General features: G+C 37.1%; 1 protein-coding gene across 1 annotated transcript; it reads right to left on the bottom strand.

Moving 5' to 3' along the window:
- Nucleotides 1-2,747: 2,747 nt before the first annotated feature.
- On the bottom strand, nt 2,748-15,161 carry LOC105037643 (pectin acetylesterase 8). The gene is made up of 13 exons (XM_073245610.1): nt 14,967-15,161; nt 13,683-13,801; nt 13,424-13,506; nt 12,842-12,968; nt 5,625-5,704; nt 5,404-5,490; nt 5,205-5,329; nt 5,017-5,077; nt 4,672-4,725; nt 4,477-4,554; nt 3,878-3,983; nt 3,374-3,513; nt 2,748-2,999 (listed from the first exon to the last, which is right to left on the bottom strand). Exons 2-13 carry the CDS (start codon nt 13,798-13,800, stop codon nt 2,892-2,894), a joined length of 1,167 nt encoding a protein of 388 aa, XP_073101711.1. The 5' UTR covers nt 13,801; nt 14,967-15,161; the 3' UTR covers nt 2,748-2,891.
- Nucleotides 15,162-16,341: the final 1,180 nt, after the last annotated feature.

Below are 16,341 nucleotides of genomic sequence, written 5' to 3' on the forward strand. Positions count from 1 at the left end.
ATCAACACAAAATCGGACTAAGAGTTAAATCAAATTGGCTAACAACCGACCTGATCCAAAAATAGATGATTTTGCGATGTGGTCAAAAGTTGGTTGACTGTACCAACGGTAATGATTTTAAAATATTAGACTCTAATTAAAATTTTTAAATTTTTAGATCTAAGATAAATTGATCAAATTTTGAAAAATATATCTATACCTTTTCTTCTACTTCTCTCTCTTCCCCTCTCTCTCTCTCCTTTTTTTTTTTTTTTTTGACCTTTTCGATCCATACCCCCACCCTAGACTAGAAGGTAGTATTTTGGTTGCCCTTATTTCTGATGGAATAATGACTTATTCTTATTTATTTTTCAAACACTAGATATATTCCTGATGGGCCCATAGATTTACATATTCCGATCAATAAGAATTAATTATGCATTAATTATACATTATTTCTATCTATCTTGAATAAACTATTCCATATTGGATCATGAAATAGTTTATTCTAGATTTTTAATGAAAAATAATTGTAGTTTATTTTAAGTTAGAAAATAACACTACTTTGTTTTCGATGGACTTCACAGATTTTTAATTAAATATTAATTTAAAGAATAGTTATTTTAAAAAAAATTATATTTTTATTTAAAAAATATCAAAAGAACTATCAAATATTATTGAAAAGAATTAAGCTACTCCAATATAGCAAAAACATAAAGCCCTCGTACTTCATGCCAGAGCCTTACCGTAGGTATACTTTCGTCTGATTCTTTTGGAAGGTCAAATCGCAATTTATTAGAAGATAGCTGCGGGCCTCTTGTTGCTTTAACCTTCATGTGGACCTCTATTAAACTGACCGATGGACTTGTCCAATTCAACAATTAATATAAAATTTTATTATAAAATTTTAAAAATATTTTAATTATTTTATTATTTATTTATTTTAATTATTGTATAATTATTCAGATTTTAACCAATTGAAATGCTAATATATATGATTAATATAATAAATATTTTACACATTAAAATTATTTTAATATCAAAATTGATGCAAATTTTGTAATTAATTTTTTTTAAAAAAAATCTCCATGAGCTATCGAGGATGGAAGAGTTGCGGGTGGCGGAGAAACCGCTGATACATGGAGAGGTGCTTGAGATAGAGGAGCAATGAAAGAGAAAAAAAATAAAATATTATTATTTAAAAAATAATAAAATATATAAAAATAATATATAATATTTTAAATATTTTTATAATAAAATATTATAAAAAATATCATAGTAAAATTTATATATATATGTATGGATAAATTTAGATAAGGTCGATCGAATTTGAGCTCAAATCTGAGCAGATCAAATTGGATAATGGAGATCTTACATTGATGATTCAAACCGTTAAATATAATCTATTATCTCAAAACTATTTACGCATCAAAAATTATATAATTTAAAAAAAATTTAATATATATATTAAATATTCAAAAAATATATTTAATTTAATTTTATTTAAATTATTTAATTTTTGACAACTTAATGTCTATATCGAGACTTTTAGATTATATAATTTTATATGTATATTTGTATGTGTGTTTCTATATATATATATATATATATATATATAATATATATGCTTTCCAGCTTGCATCAACTGTTTCTTGATTGTTCCTGCGTTGCTTCTCTCTGCCTGTACCCTCTAACAGCATGAGGTTGTACTCAATTAAAAAAAAAAAACTGCACCAAAAGCAGTGGACCATACACTAGGGTATCCATAGATCAGTTTTTTAAGATGCTAGCAAGCCTAGCAACAAAATCTCTTGGTAGTTATATTAAATACATAAATAATCTATCTTTTCATAATTTAGGAATACCCGAAGATGGATACTAATAGAATTTAGTTCATTGAAAAATAATAAATACGGAATAGCCATGTTGTGTAAGTAGTAACTTGTGTGTCTTAAAGAATTATTAAAAAAAATTTCTTTAAATTTATTGTTTCTTAAATTTTTGCTTTTCTCAATCAAGCTGCACTAGTCTATAATACTTTTTCTTGGTTAGTTCATTGGAAGTGCTTAGGCGTAGTCATGGTTCTTGAAAGAGTAATGCTAGGATGCTTCACTTATGGTCCAGCTCGATAGCTTAATTCTTGATGCAATTATTTTTTAATAAGACAGATGGAGCATACCTCTTTGATATAAATATATCTAACAAAATTAGAGAATAAAATATCACATAAGATATTTAGAGTAGATGGCAGATCAGTCCACAACATAAGAGGCAATCAATCCGCAACCGTCTTCGCCTTGTAGTAGATATGCTTAGGATCCAAAGAGACACTCCCTCGAGATTCTCTAGATGTCATCCAAAACATTGGCACAATTTGCCAGTATAACATTACCCACAAGATGATAGTTTGACAATTATGTGCCATTTTAACATCACATCAGCATGGTGGGGAACTAAGGTGAGATATGAATAGGGCGTCAACAGCTTTTCATTTACAATGAATTTCAACTTTTTGATTGGTATATAAAAATTTATGTAAATATTTTTAAATTAATTCTTTGGAAATACTCTGAAAATGGAGATCTCATTGCTGACTCATTTTAGTCAAACAATTCTTTTTTAAAACTGAAATTTCACCTTCCAAATGATGGTCTATTGAGATTTAGAGATTTTTCTCCTTTCTCCGCTCTACATATAGAAGTAAAACAGACTGATCAGATTCTTCAAACTGTGCATTTTCAGCTAACAAAAGATCAAAGAGATGCTCATAAAGAGTATAAAATTAGTGATGCTTGATTTTATTTCTTAGGCATGCTTTACATGAATTGTGAACAACATCAGTGACAGGCGAGGATAAGTTTAATGCACCTGTTTCATTCTTATTTTTGGATTCAAGGTGGCTAATTTTATATTTAATCAATTTCACGGTTGACACATGTCGGGTTGCATGGATAAGGGCAGTCGATCTTCTGAATGGCACTCCGGCCATAAAACCAGTCTCCAACTGCTTTTGCAATTGACTGCAACAAAAAATAAAAAAGAAGATGAGACAGACTATAAAAGATGCATACTTGGAATAATCATAAATTCCATTTTATAAGCATAATACTAAGTAGTCCCCATTTAGATACAAAATCCTGGGTTCGAAGGCAACACAGCAGCCTACAACATGCAACCATAATACATCTACAATAAGCATGAAAAATCACAAAAAAAAAAAAAAAAAAAAAGCTATCAGTAGCCTGCAACTGCATTATAATTCTAATCATCACATTTCAGGCACAGAAGTTATAACAGAACACAGAATTCCTTAAAAAAACAGTAATTAGTGATGTACACATGAAAACTGCAACCTCTGTATATCTGGAATTGAGTGGGAGATGGTATAGCTTACCATCTTATCTATAGCAGGAGAATTACTGCTTAACCATGTCTCCTGAGCCCCTGATTGGCAGTGGGAATAACATGAGTCTATAAACAGGCCTGTTGATGGAGAGTTCGCAGGCAGTGCATGTAGAAACTCTGATCTGAAATCTGTTGTAACATCAGAAAATATGTTAATCTCATACTCTTCAAACACAACAGATCAACTGTTCAACTGACCTGGAGAAACCATAATCTCCAATTAAGATTAAACATGTAATAATGCACAACCATGCATTATTAAATGATGATGTATACATTGCTGCTTCTAAGTCAGATAACTAGGCAATAAGGAAGAATTTGTAATTGGGCATACTATATGTTGATAGTGATACAATATCTGTTTTAAATAATAATGAACACATGGTTGCTTATAGAATTTCAGTGTTGGAAACTCTGAAAATCCAAGCCTCATAGGCACCTTGCCATCCAAAAGAAACTTTCTGTGATCAGTATCAACTTAAAAAGTGCTGACCTTGCAGGACCTGAAGTTGACTTGAAGAACACTTCTTTATATCAAGCTTGCATTCACCCCAAACTTTACTGGGATCAGAAGGACTTGGTGCCAAAATGTTCTTGATCTGCAATTTGAGACATTTTATTTACTGCTCAGATGTTTTGTGAAACAAGCAATGGTCTTTCAGTATATATTTGGTCAAAAAAAGTTGATTCAGTATATAAAAAGTTTCTAAGAACTGCGGAAAGGTTCCAGTCTGTTCTTCCATGATTAAAGTCGGTGGGTCATCATCTTTGGAATATTGAAAGAGCATATGTGATATACTGAAGCAAAGATCTTTCACTATATCTTGGGTGCATTAGAGAGAAACCACGGTATAACAGGGGTTTGAATTATACAATATAACCTCATTTAGAGAGGGCAATTACTTATCAAGGGCAAGCATTTTCACTGATCGAATTCAAATATATAGTACATTTTTGTTTTGATAAAATGTTTGGTTAGCTGAAGAAAGGTACTACTGCTATTGTATGAAAAATAATTCATCAAAAAAACTCTTTCAGTTCACCTAGCATGATAAGCCAAAAGCGGCAAAATATATTTGAGGAAATTGTTACCTGCCATGCATCATATGCTGCATTTAATATGAAAAGTGGTGTGCGCATACTCTGCACCACATACTGTGGGAAAAAGCACTGCATATACATTTGAACCATGATGGTAGGATGGTATTGTAAGGTTCATAATACCACAATTTTTGTTTTCTGGTAATGCATTACCTTAATACCACAATAGAGATAGATGCTACTTACCATGCTTGGAGGAAAACTTGAAGTGCATGAAGATGGCAAATTCTTTGCTGATCCCTAGAAGAAATGCAAGCTCCAACTTAGCATGCATCACTCAATATTACTATTAAGACTAGATGCTATTACATAATTTTAAGCATGTCAGAAATGATATTATTATTCAAGAAGTAATTATACTGGCCATAAATTTATCTCAAGTTAGACTCTTCTATTTGCTTCTAAAACCACCTCAGTGCCTTCGGCTTGTCACTGACCCCAACATGTTTATAAGTATCATTTGAAAACAGTACCATGAATACAATAGATGGGTTTATATGTAGTCAATCAAAAAAAACTAAGCAAACTTACATGTATGGTCACAACTTGACTATAGAAGTCTTTGATCGACTCCTTTCCAGAAACATCCTTCCTGTCATAATATTGCCAAAGAATGTCATATTAGGAATTTTTTTCTTATTAGCAAAATTTGATACTTGGGAGTAGTTCTCTGGTATAATGAGCAAATTCTAACATGGAAGCACTGAGTATGAGCTTACGCATCTATAAAATAACCAGCATCTGAGAAGCATTTAACTGTTGCACCTGCTGGTAGAAGATCACGAAAGCTGTCACAGTGTAGTATGGATGCCAAACCACCAGCTGAACAGCCAGAAAGAAGAGCCTGCAACCATCCTTTATACCATGAGGACACCAGATAATACAAATAAAACATTTGGCTACTTTACAGGAACATACATTTTGCGCCTTGTTCATCCCCTTTGCCAGTAGTTCGTCCATAATAGCACGCCAAACCCTAGCTCCTCTAAAGTGAAGATTTGTTGCCTTATTAGATGATGACACAAAATCCAGTGTTATATTCACAAATTCACAATTTTTAAATAAAAGAAACTAAATATTAATCAAATAGCAAGTATAGCGCATTTTGCATAAGGAAGTGCAATGCAGAACAGACTTACAGGATTTACTGCCTCTATGTCACCAGTAAATGATGAACCATCACAGTATCGAATCTTTACCTTATTCCAGTTATAGAAGTCTACATGTAGCCCCAGAAACATTAAAAATGCAAGGAAATTAATTAAATGGAGCAACAGTAGATCACTAAAAATGAATGCAAAACTTAATCTTACTGACCAATTTTATAAAATATAGGTAAAAAATATCTGATCACTTAGTTGTGATTTATCAAAGAGAACCATTTACAAATGGCAAGTGACTACAACAACAGATTAGCCTTTGGAGAGCAAAGATCAATAGTTAAGAAGAATAACTAGGGATCCGCAAAGCAAGGAGTTGCATTTGGAGACCACAGAGCAAATAATTCTATTAACAAGGTGGCTGAAACTACATATATAGCCAGGACTTATCAGAAACAATTGTACTACTTGCAGAACAAGCCATCCCACTGTATGTGTGAGGAGATGACTACTCATAGTATTAAACCTTGGAGGCTCCCATTTCCATTAAGCAATGTAAGGCCCCTCATAAAAAGTGGCATACCCCATAAGCCCGAGAGAAACATTCCTTAGTTTTTTGTCTAATGGATTTTTGGCATATGAAATAAAGAGAGTATATTTCTAATGGATAGTTAAATGCCACTGTTATATTTGGCTCCAAATCATATCCATCTCCCGTGACACTTGGGAATACTACATCGACTCAAACTCTATTTTTTAAGAAGGCTTTCTTCCTTTATAAGGAGGCCACTGGCATCCTTTCTTGGTAGAACGGAGGTAAGATCGGGCGGAGATTTTTCTAGGGTTTCTTGTGCGGGATTTTTTCTAACCTGTGCCTCTTGTGCGCGGGTTCTGTTCTCGGGTCGACCTCTCACCTGTGAGCCGACCTCTCACCTGTGCCTCTTGTGCGCAGGTCCTGTTCTCTGGCCGATCTCTAACCTGTGCCTCTCTTATGCGCGGGTTCTGTTCTCTGGTCGATCTCTCTTGCTTGTGCTTCGGTGCTGGCCTGTTCTCTGGGCGATCTCTCGGCCGTGCCTCGTGTGCGGGTTGCTTTCTGGCTTTCTTCTGTTGGCCTTCAGTTGGTGATTTACCTGTCTTCTTCTTTCTCGGTTTCACGGACACCTTGTGCTGCTACAGCTGGTAAGGAGGTATCATCTTGATTTTTTGCCGAGGGTTGAGGAAGGTATCTTCATCTCAGGTATTGTTTTATCTTGATCTATTGCCGAGGCTGAGATTGGTTGATCCTATTGGATCTTGGTTGCCTTATATTCGATATTTTGTTGCCTTCTTGTTGATTTCGGAAAAAGGTATTTTATACCTCATATTGTACCTAAATTTCGGGATGGATATATAGTGGATTGCTCCTCCTCTCCGTGGATGTAGGCCTTTTGTGCCGAACCACGTAAATCTTGGTTCTTTGTCTTTGTTTATTTATGCCTGCAATGTGTTTGGTGATTTGTCTCAAAGAAATTAGATATTAGATCACAAGCCCAGATCGATCCAATCCGGTGCGCGTTTCTACAACAATTGGTATCAGAGCTCTTGGATGGCTGGTGATAAGAAACCAAGTTTCTCAATGGCTAATGATCCGGTATCTGTCTCTCACTCCACCACCGTCAGGCATGAAGTGGCTGTCTTTGATGGCACGGGAGATTTTTCACTATGGAAGGTAAGGATGAAATATTTGTTAGTTAAAGAAGGTGTTGCAAAAGCCCTTAAGGGTATAGATTCAATTCCGGGAGATAATGAAGCTGTTAAAGAAGAGATTAACGAGAGAGCCCTAGGAACCTTGTTTTTAGGTTTAAGTGATAAAGTCCTTCGTAATGTTGTGGAACTAGATACAGCCAAAAGTGTATGGGAAAAACTAGACAGTTTATACATGGCAAAATCCCTGACTAATAGATTATATTTGAGGGAAAAATTACACACATTTCGTATGACAGAAGGAACTTCACTAAAAGATCACTTGGATGAGTATAATAAGCTCCTACTTGATCTAGTAAATGTTGGTGTCGATGTAGATGAAGAAGATAAGGCTTTGATTCTAATTTACTCTTTGCCCAAGTCCTTTGAGCATATTACCACTACCATACTTTATGGAAGAGAAACAATAAGTCTTGAAGAAGTAGAAGCTACTTTGTTATCCAATGAACTTAGATTAAAAGTACAGCTTCAGCATCAGACTCAGACTTCAGCTCAAGGTCTTACTGTTAGAGGTAGAGATGAACAGAAAAAGGGTGGACAAGGTAGGAGTAAGTCCAAAAACAGATCAAAGTCTAGGCCCAAAAGATCAGGTATTTGTCACTACTGCAAAAAGCCAGGTCACTGGAAATCTGAGTGTAGACTTCTACAATCTAAAAGGGAAAAGGAACAAAAGGATAAAGGAACAATCTCTGATACAGCATCAATTGCAATTTCTTCAGGAAGTCATAGCAGTATATCAGATGATGCAGTATTCACAGCTGCCTGCAGTGTTAGTCATGCTGACACTTGGATAGTGGACTCTAGAGCATCTTTCCACATGACACCTCACAAGGAATGGTTCTCTTTCTTTAGATCTTGTGAAGGTGGTACTGTTCTTCTTGGAGATGATGGCATCTGTAATATAGAAGGTATTGGAACAATTCAAATTAAATCAAATTCAAATACCATGGTGATATTGGATGATGTCAGATATGTTCCTAAATTAAAAAAAAATCTTCTCTCAATACATGCCTTTGACAGAACAGGATATGAGGGCAGATGGGGTAGAGGATCTATTACTATCAATAAAGGGGTATTAACTTTATTAAAAGGTAAATTAAGTGGAACCCTTTATTACCTGGATGGCAGTACAGTTGTTGGTCAGGCATCAGCAGTACAATCTTCTCTTGAGCAGTTGACACATTTATGGCACCAGAGACTAGGACACATTTCAGACAGAGGTCTACAGGAGCTGAGCAGACGTGGTCTGCTGAGAGGTCAGAAGATTGGTGCACTTGGATTCTGTGAGCACTGCATATTTGGAAAACAACACAGAGTCAGCTTCACTACAGGCGTGCACAGGACAACTGGTATATTAGACTATATTCATTCTGACCTATGGGGACCTACCCCAATTATATCCAAGGGTGGATCAAGATATATACTTACTTTTATTGATGATTACTCCCGAAAAGTCTGGATATACACCATTAAAAATAAGAGTGATGTATTTGAAACATTCAAATGGTGGAAGTCTATGGTCGAGAGGCAAACTGAAAGGAAGGTGAAAACTTTTCGGACTGATAATGGTTTAGAATTTTGTTCTACAGAATTTGATGACTTTTACAAGTTAGAAGGCATTATTAGACATAGAATAACAGTAGGTACACCTCAACAGAATGGTGTGGCAGAACGCATGAACCGGACACTGTTAGAGAGAGTCAGATCTATGCTATCTAGTTCAGGATTAAGTAAAGATTTTTGGACAGAGGCCGCTCACACAGTCTGCTATATTATAAACCGATCTCCAGCATCAGCATTAAGCATGAAGACTCCCGAAGATATGTGGACAGGAAGACCTGCAGACTATTCAAAACTCAGAATCTTTGGGTGCCCAGCTTATGCATATGTAAAAGATAGAAAATTAAACCCTCGGGCTAAAAAGTGTATATTTATTGGATATGCATATGGGGTAAAGGGCTACAGATTATGGTGCACAGAACCTAGATCTCAAGGATTTCTAGTCAGCAGAGATGTGACATTCCATGAGACAGCCACTGCTTCAAGGCAACTACAGCCTAATTCTTCTCAAAGTGATCAGGATCGTGGTCAGCAGGAGAGGAATGTTGTAGATATTGATCAGACTGTTAAATCACAACAACAACAGACAGATGCACAAATTCAAACTCAGGAGGAGGTGACATTACAAGATCAGGATCAAATTGAGAGTATTGCCACTCGCAGACCAAAGCGTCAAATCAGAGCACCTCAAAAGTATAGTTTTGAGGATTCTGCTTGTACTGAGTTAGTCTATTATGCTCTGAGTGTTGCAGACACCATTGGTGATGAGCCGACCATATTTCAGGAGGCCATTAGTAGTTCACGAGCTGATGAATGGACCATGGCTATGGTTGAAGAACTTCAGTCTCTAGAAAAGAATCAGATTTGGGAGTTAATCAAATTACCAAAAGGTGAAAAGGCAATTGGCTGCAAATGAATCTTCAAAAGGAAAGAAGGAGTCACTCCTCAAGACTTTAGATATAAGGCCAGGTTGGTAGCAAAGGGATACAGTCAACGAGAGGGTATTGATTACAAGGAGGTATTTTCTCCTGTAGTCAAACACTCATCTATTCGTGTGTTACTTGCTTTTGTTGTTTCTCAAAATCTGGAGCTGGAACAACTAGATGTTAAGACAGCCTTTCTTCACGGTGATTTAGAGGAACAGATCTATATGCAACAATCACCTGGTTTTGAGGTTCCAAATAAAGAAGATCATGTATGCTTACTCAAGAGATCATTATATGGTCTCAAGCAGTCTCTAAGACAGTGGTACCGCAAATTTGACAGATTTATGGTTGACCATGGATACAGTAGATCTCCATATGACAGTTGTGTGTATCACCAGCAGCTTTCAGATGGGTCCTTTTGTTATTTGTTATTATATGTGGATGATATGCTAATTGCAGCCAAAGACATGACAATCATCCAGAAACTGAAAGTCGAGCTCAGTACTGCATTTGACATGAAGGACCTTGGACCGGCAAAGAAGATACTTGGGATGGAGATTATTCGTGACAGGCAGTCAGGTAGATTTTTCCTTACTCAGCATAGTTATATTGAAAAAGTCTTGGACAGATTTGGTATATCTACAGTCAAGCCTGTCACTAGCCCCTTTGCCAGTCATTTTAGACTTTCTACCAGAGACTCTCCTCAGACTGAGGATGAGGAGAGATATATGTCTAGAGTGCCATATGCGAGCGCAGTTGGCAGCATCATGTACGCGATAGTCTGCACTCGACCTGATATTTCACAGGCAGTAAGCGTAGTAAGCAGATATATGGATAAACCTGGAAAGGCTCACTAGTCAGCTGTGAAATGGATACTTAGATATCTGAAAGGCACTTCTAAATTGGGATTGATATTTTCTACACAGAGTAATTGCATAGTTACAGGATTTTGTGATTCAGATTATGCTTGTGACTTGGACAGGAGAAGATCTTTGACTGGATATGTGTTTACTCTTTTTGGATGTGCAGTCAGTTGGAAGGCTACTTTGCAGTCTACAGTTGCTTTATCTACCACTGAAGCAGAATATATGGCATTGACAGAGGCAGCAAAGGAAGCTATTTGGTTAAAAGGGTTAGTATAGGATTTGGGTCTCGAACAGGATTGTTTAGACATTCATTGTGACAGTCAGAGTGCTTTGCACCTTGCCAGAGACCAGATGTATCATGAACGAACAAAACATGTAGATATCAGATATCACTTCATCAGAGATCTAGTAGAGAAAGGTGATGTCAGACTTCAGAAAATATACACTGCCCATAATCCAGCTGACATATTCACTAAACCAAACCCTGCAATTAAGTTCAGGAATTTTCTGAACTTGATTGGAATAAACATTTGGTAATGCCCTGCGGGGCTTGTGGTGAGGAGGAGGTTATAAATTTTTTCCATCTGAAATAAAAGGTACAATATTAGTCGCAAGGAGGAGGATTGTTATATTTGGCTCCAAATCATATCCGTCTCCCGTGACACTTGGGAATACTACATCGACTCAAACTCTATTTTTTAAGAAGGCTTTCTTCCTTTATAAGGAGGCCACTGGCATCCTTTCTTAGTAGAACGGAGGTAAGATCGGGCGAAGATTTTTCTAGGATTTCTTGTGCGGGATTTTTTCTAACCTGTGCCTCTTGTGCGCGGGTTCTGTTCTCGGGTCGACCTCTCACCTGTGAGCCGACCTCTCACCTGTGCCTCTTGTGCGCAGGTCCTGTTCTCTGGCCGATCTCTAACCTGTGCCTCTCTTGTGCGCGGGTTCTGTTCTCTGGCCGATCTCTCTTGCTTGTGCTTCGGTGCTGGCCTGTTCTCTGGCCGATCTCTCGGCTGTGCCTCGTGTGCGGGTTGCTTTCTGGCTTTCTTCTGTTGGCCTTCAGTTGGTGATTTACCTGTCTTCTTCTTTCTCGGTTTCACGGACACCTTGTGCTGCTATAGCTGGTAAGGAGGTATCATCTTGATTTTTTGCCGAGGGTTGAGGAAGGTATCTTCATCTCAGGTATTGTTTTATCTTGATCTATTGCCGAGGCTGAGATTGGTTGATCCTATTGGATCTTGGTTGCCTTCTATTCGATATTTTGTTGCCTTCTTGTTGATTTCGAAAAAAGATATTTTATACCTCATATTGTACCTAAATTTCGGGACGGATATATAGTGGATTGCTCCTCCTCCCCGTGGATGTAGGCCTTTTGTGCCGAACCATGTAAATCTTGGTTCTTTGTCTTTGTTTATTTATGCCTGCAATGTGTTTGGTGATTTGTCTCAAAGAAATTAGATATTAGATCACAAGCCCAGATCGATCCAATCTGGTGCGCGTTTCTACAACAGCCACAAGTGCCAACATAGAGATTTTAAGGTATGACTACTGTTTGTCTCCTTAATTCACATGATGACATGCAACATTACCTATCTTGCCTGTCAGTTCATCCAAAAACTTGTTAAAAGCATTATGCTTTTTTCTTTTTTTTTGGCATCATTCAGGATTCTTTAGACCTTGGAAATTAGTTCACCTAACTTCATTCAGCTGCGGGATAATGGAACATGGATAATGTGGCTTAGCCCAGAATAAGCTACCCTTGGCCTAAGAAAACCTGAAGTACACTTATCCAACCTTCTTCTCGGGATCGATTTATCTAGGTTTGTTCAGGTAGGTTGGCAAGAAGTGCATTATTCCAGTGTTTTAGATGTTCCTTTTGCCTCTGGTTCAAACTGGGTTGCAACAGGTCCTTTGGCAGAAACACCTGGAATAAGGGAGGAATTCCGCCACTTATCCACAATAAGCTGCAGCTATACCAGGCCTAGAGAATTTATTAAAAGCTCTCCTTTTTGTATTCTTTTTCATTCGTTAAAAGAACGAGTCTCTAGAATAGCCTTCATATACTCAAGTTATACCTACTGCAGTATAAAATTCAGATTAATTTCCTACACTGTTGGTCATATTGACAATATCCATCAAAGAAAATAATTGTTGAATGCTATACCAGGACTTGAAGTTTGCTTGTTGCCTAAAATTCCAGAGAAGGAAAGCTGCTCCATATACTTAGAGGAGCCTCTGAAGTTCTTTGTGCGTTGTTTACATTCTTCAACATTACTGCACCATCCTCCTCCCTGAGAAAGATCAGATAGAAAAGGAAAAAGGACATGAATCCAACTAATAAAAAGCAAAAGCCCAGAAACTTGAGGCATCCTACGGGCTTAAACTTTTGCTTTGCTGATAATGAAGTCATCTTTGACATTTAGCAACTTATCACAAGGATATTATAATCCTCATTCCTCTGCACTCTGCAATAAGTATCATGGTCAATTATTTGGGTTGAAATAAGCATCTATATCCTAGACATTAAAAACTATACATAATATCCTCACTTGAGTATGAGTATCACAAATGGTTGAATCTAAGACCCCATACCGATGAATTAACAGAAGAAAGCATGCTGTTTCTTCTCCTTATGAAATGAAACTGGGTAGGTCTGCTATATCTTTTGCTCAAAAAAAAAAAAAAAAAGAAAGGAGCAAGTGTTCTAGTTCTAATATTCCAGCAACAGTGAGAAGATCTAGCTGACCTCCATGTGAACCAACCAGTTGTCCACCCCTGAGCCAAATCCCGGTGCGAAATGATAAGCTGGGGGGCTTCCATCCAAACAGACTGCATATTATCTCAGAAGCCATAGAGCCAAAGACATAGTTAGATTCAAGAAGAGGAAACAGGGTATAGTTTCTGAACAACCACAAAGTCCTAGTTTAAATCCTAGTAAAACGAAGACATGTTAGCTGAATAACGTGAGAGCAACATTGCAAGCAGTAGTGATAAAATTATCCAACCTGCTCCTTTGGCCACAGCATCTTGCACAAGAGTGAGAGGCACATCAAAACCTTCCACTGTCAGTGATATTAGTAAGACTATAAGATAAATCCATGCTCCTCGTTTAACACCAATCATTCTGCAAGGTCAATTTGAACACATTAAAATAGAGCAAGCACCATAGCTTCATTACCATAAACAACACATCTGTTAATAATAGCTGCAGCCACTAGGCTCCCTGGAATTTTCAGCATTTCTTAAGAAACAATTGAAGTGTGTGTCAAGAATCTGTCCAAAGTTAATGGTTGCAAAATTAAAAATTTATAAACCGAATTCCTTCATGCCTAAGTAAATATAGGTGGATGATGAGGTTTTGAACATATGATCTGCAACTTTTTTTCGGTTGCTTTATTAAAAGATGAATATATGTTTGTTGGATCAATAAACACCATTTCTTTAACATATGGAGGAGGAGGAGGAGTAGGAGGAGGAGGAGGAGTCTTGGTAACAGTTTGTTTCCTTTGTTCCTGATTTGATCAAGTGAGCTCTCATAATCCTGTTAAGGCAAAGAAAATCTAATTTTCTTTACTATAACATCAATATAGCAGTTTGACATGCAGAGTTTTAAGCAGAACGATAGAAACTTTCCTATATATGCAGGAATTAGTATGGACTATGAATTATGATAAACGCTGATTAACAGAAAATTTCAATAGGATCCAATAAGTGCACAGAATTAGTGACAAAAGTTGTGAGCTTCTCATGAAACTGATTTGTTGATTACATTAAAATGTAAAAAAAAAAAAAAAAAAACTGTAGTATTTAACAGCCAGGAAATCCAGATTCCAAACCCAATAACCAAAACCTCCCTTGCCTTCCTTTCAAAAGCTCAAGCTCTCCATTTTTTAAGGTTCCAGAAGACAATGACGCCCACTCAACTATTTCTCAGATATCCTTCGCTTAGACTAATTAAAAAAAGATCCAGTTCTTAAATTTTTCTTCATATATTCACCGCTTTCACTTGCATCTATCAAACCACCCCGAAAAATTTCAAAAAAAAAAACATTTTAAGCTGAAAAAATAAAAACAAAAAACAAGACTCTGTGAAAAGAGCAAAGAAAAAGGAAAATAAAAGGCAAATCACATCAATAACACCTATCTTAATCCATAAAGAGCTGTTCAAAGGAGCACGGTTTTTTGCATAGAATTAAACAACTGCACAGCCTATCCAAGACCAAGAAGAGAGAACCATCTGAAGAAAAGAAGAGAGAAACTTCAAACCATATGAAATGCATATAGCTCACCTGAAATATCTGGAGATGATGACCCAAACTCCACCATTTCAGCTCTCATTCCACATATATTTATGCTACCACAAGTTACCAACAGAGCAATCTCTGTCCGTGGGGGCTTTCACGTGGAGAAAGACCAAAGGAGGGAGAGGCGATCCCTTTCCGCGTTGCCTCGGGGGTTGTACCAAGACCATCTTTGGGGGGAGGCCCGCTCTAAATATGGTTTAAATTTTTGCCTGGAGATCGGGCTAATGAAATTTATTGGTTGGACCAAACCCACCGTTGAGTTGGTGGACCATGTGAACCGCAAACAAACACAGCCAAATACGGCAAAAGAAACGAGAAATTATTAGATGGATAAGATCTAGTCCACCGTATTTATACTTTGGGATTTGGACTTGTATACTGGATCTAATTTATCTAACAATTTCTAAAGAGAAAAAAGGTGCCTCTTTCTCCATGTTGATATTGACATGCGATTGGATCGATCCATCGGCTCAGCGGTGGATGTGATCCGCTTAAAAATTTCTCTGAGACAATGAGGTTTAGTCAGGACGGCAGTGTTGAACTGGGAGCCATTGAATGGGAGAAATTATTGCCCCCACGGTACGGCATGCAGCCAATCACGGTTGCTGATTTTTCCGATGATACGTTGAGATGCGTGTTCGATGGACGATGAATGGGGTTCGTAGAAATCAGCGGCCGCCATTAGGAAGGTGCACGCAGCATGTGCAATAATTTCTCCGTTAAGACCAAAAAATAATCTCCGTTCAACGTGAGCTGTTTCGAGCGCATCGGGAATTTATGCCATTCAGCTGCAATCTAAGGTAATCTATCGGCAATGTGTTCACTGTATTCTTGTCGGCGACTTATCCGGAACCTGTCGGTGCGCGGATCAGAAACCGGTTTACAGCTGGTGGTTTAGGACCGAGAGAATTTGACGTAGGGACTCTAGTATTACCGACATTTGTTTGGGCGCCGAACTCATCCTGACTCCTGTCCATTATTGCTACCTACTGGAAGTAACCTATGAGAAACACCTCATTTGTCTCTCTCTCTCTCTCCTGTCTTTGTCTATAGAATGAAGACTTTGGATTACTCTCCATACTTCAGCTTATGTCCACTAGTTGAGCTATTCTATCTTAAATCTGGTTGGTAGGCTATCATCCTACGGTGAGAAGGAAATGCACTCCTACTCATCTCCTATCATCTGGGATAGCAACATCAAACTGCTTTTCCTTTTGATCAGCCATCATTTTTTTTTCAATATCATCTGGGATAGATATTGAAAATCCTGATGATAGAAATTTTAGAAAAAAAATAATAATAATGATTTAAAATTTTTATATATTCTAATTATGTCTAAATTTGGCGGAGCATCGAAGGA

The sequence above is a fragment of the Elaeis guineensis genome, chromosome 11, assembly GCF_000442705.2.
Source record: "Elaeis guineensis isolate ETL-2024a chromosome 11, EG11, whole genome shotgun sequence".
Classification (NCBI taxonomy): Eukaryota; Viridiplantae; Streptophyta; class Magnoliopsida; order Arecales; family Arecaceae; genus Elaeis; species Elaeis guineensis.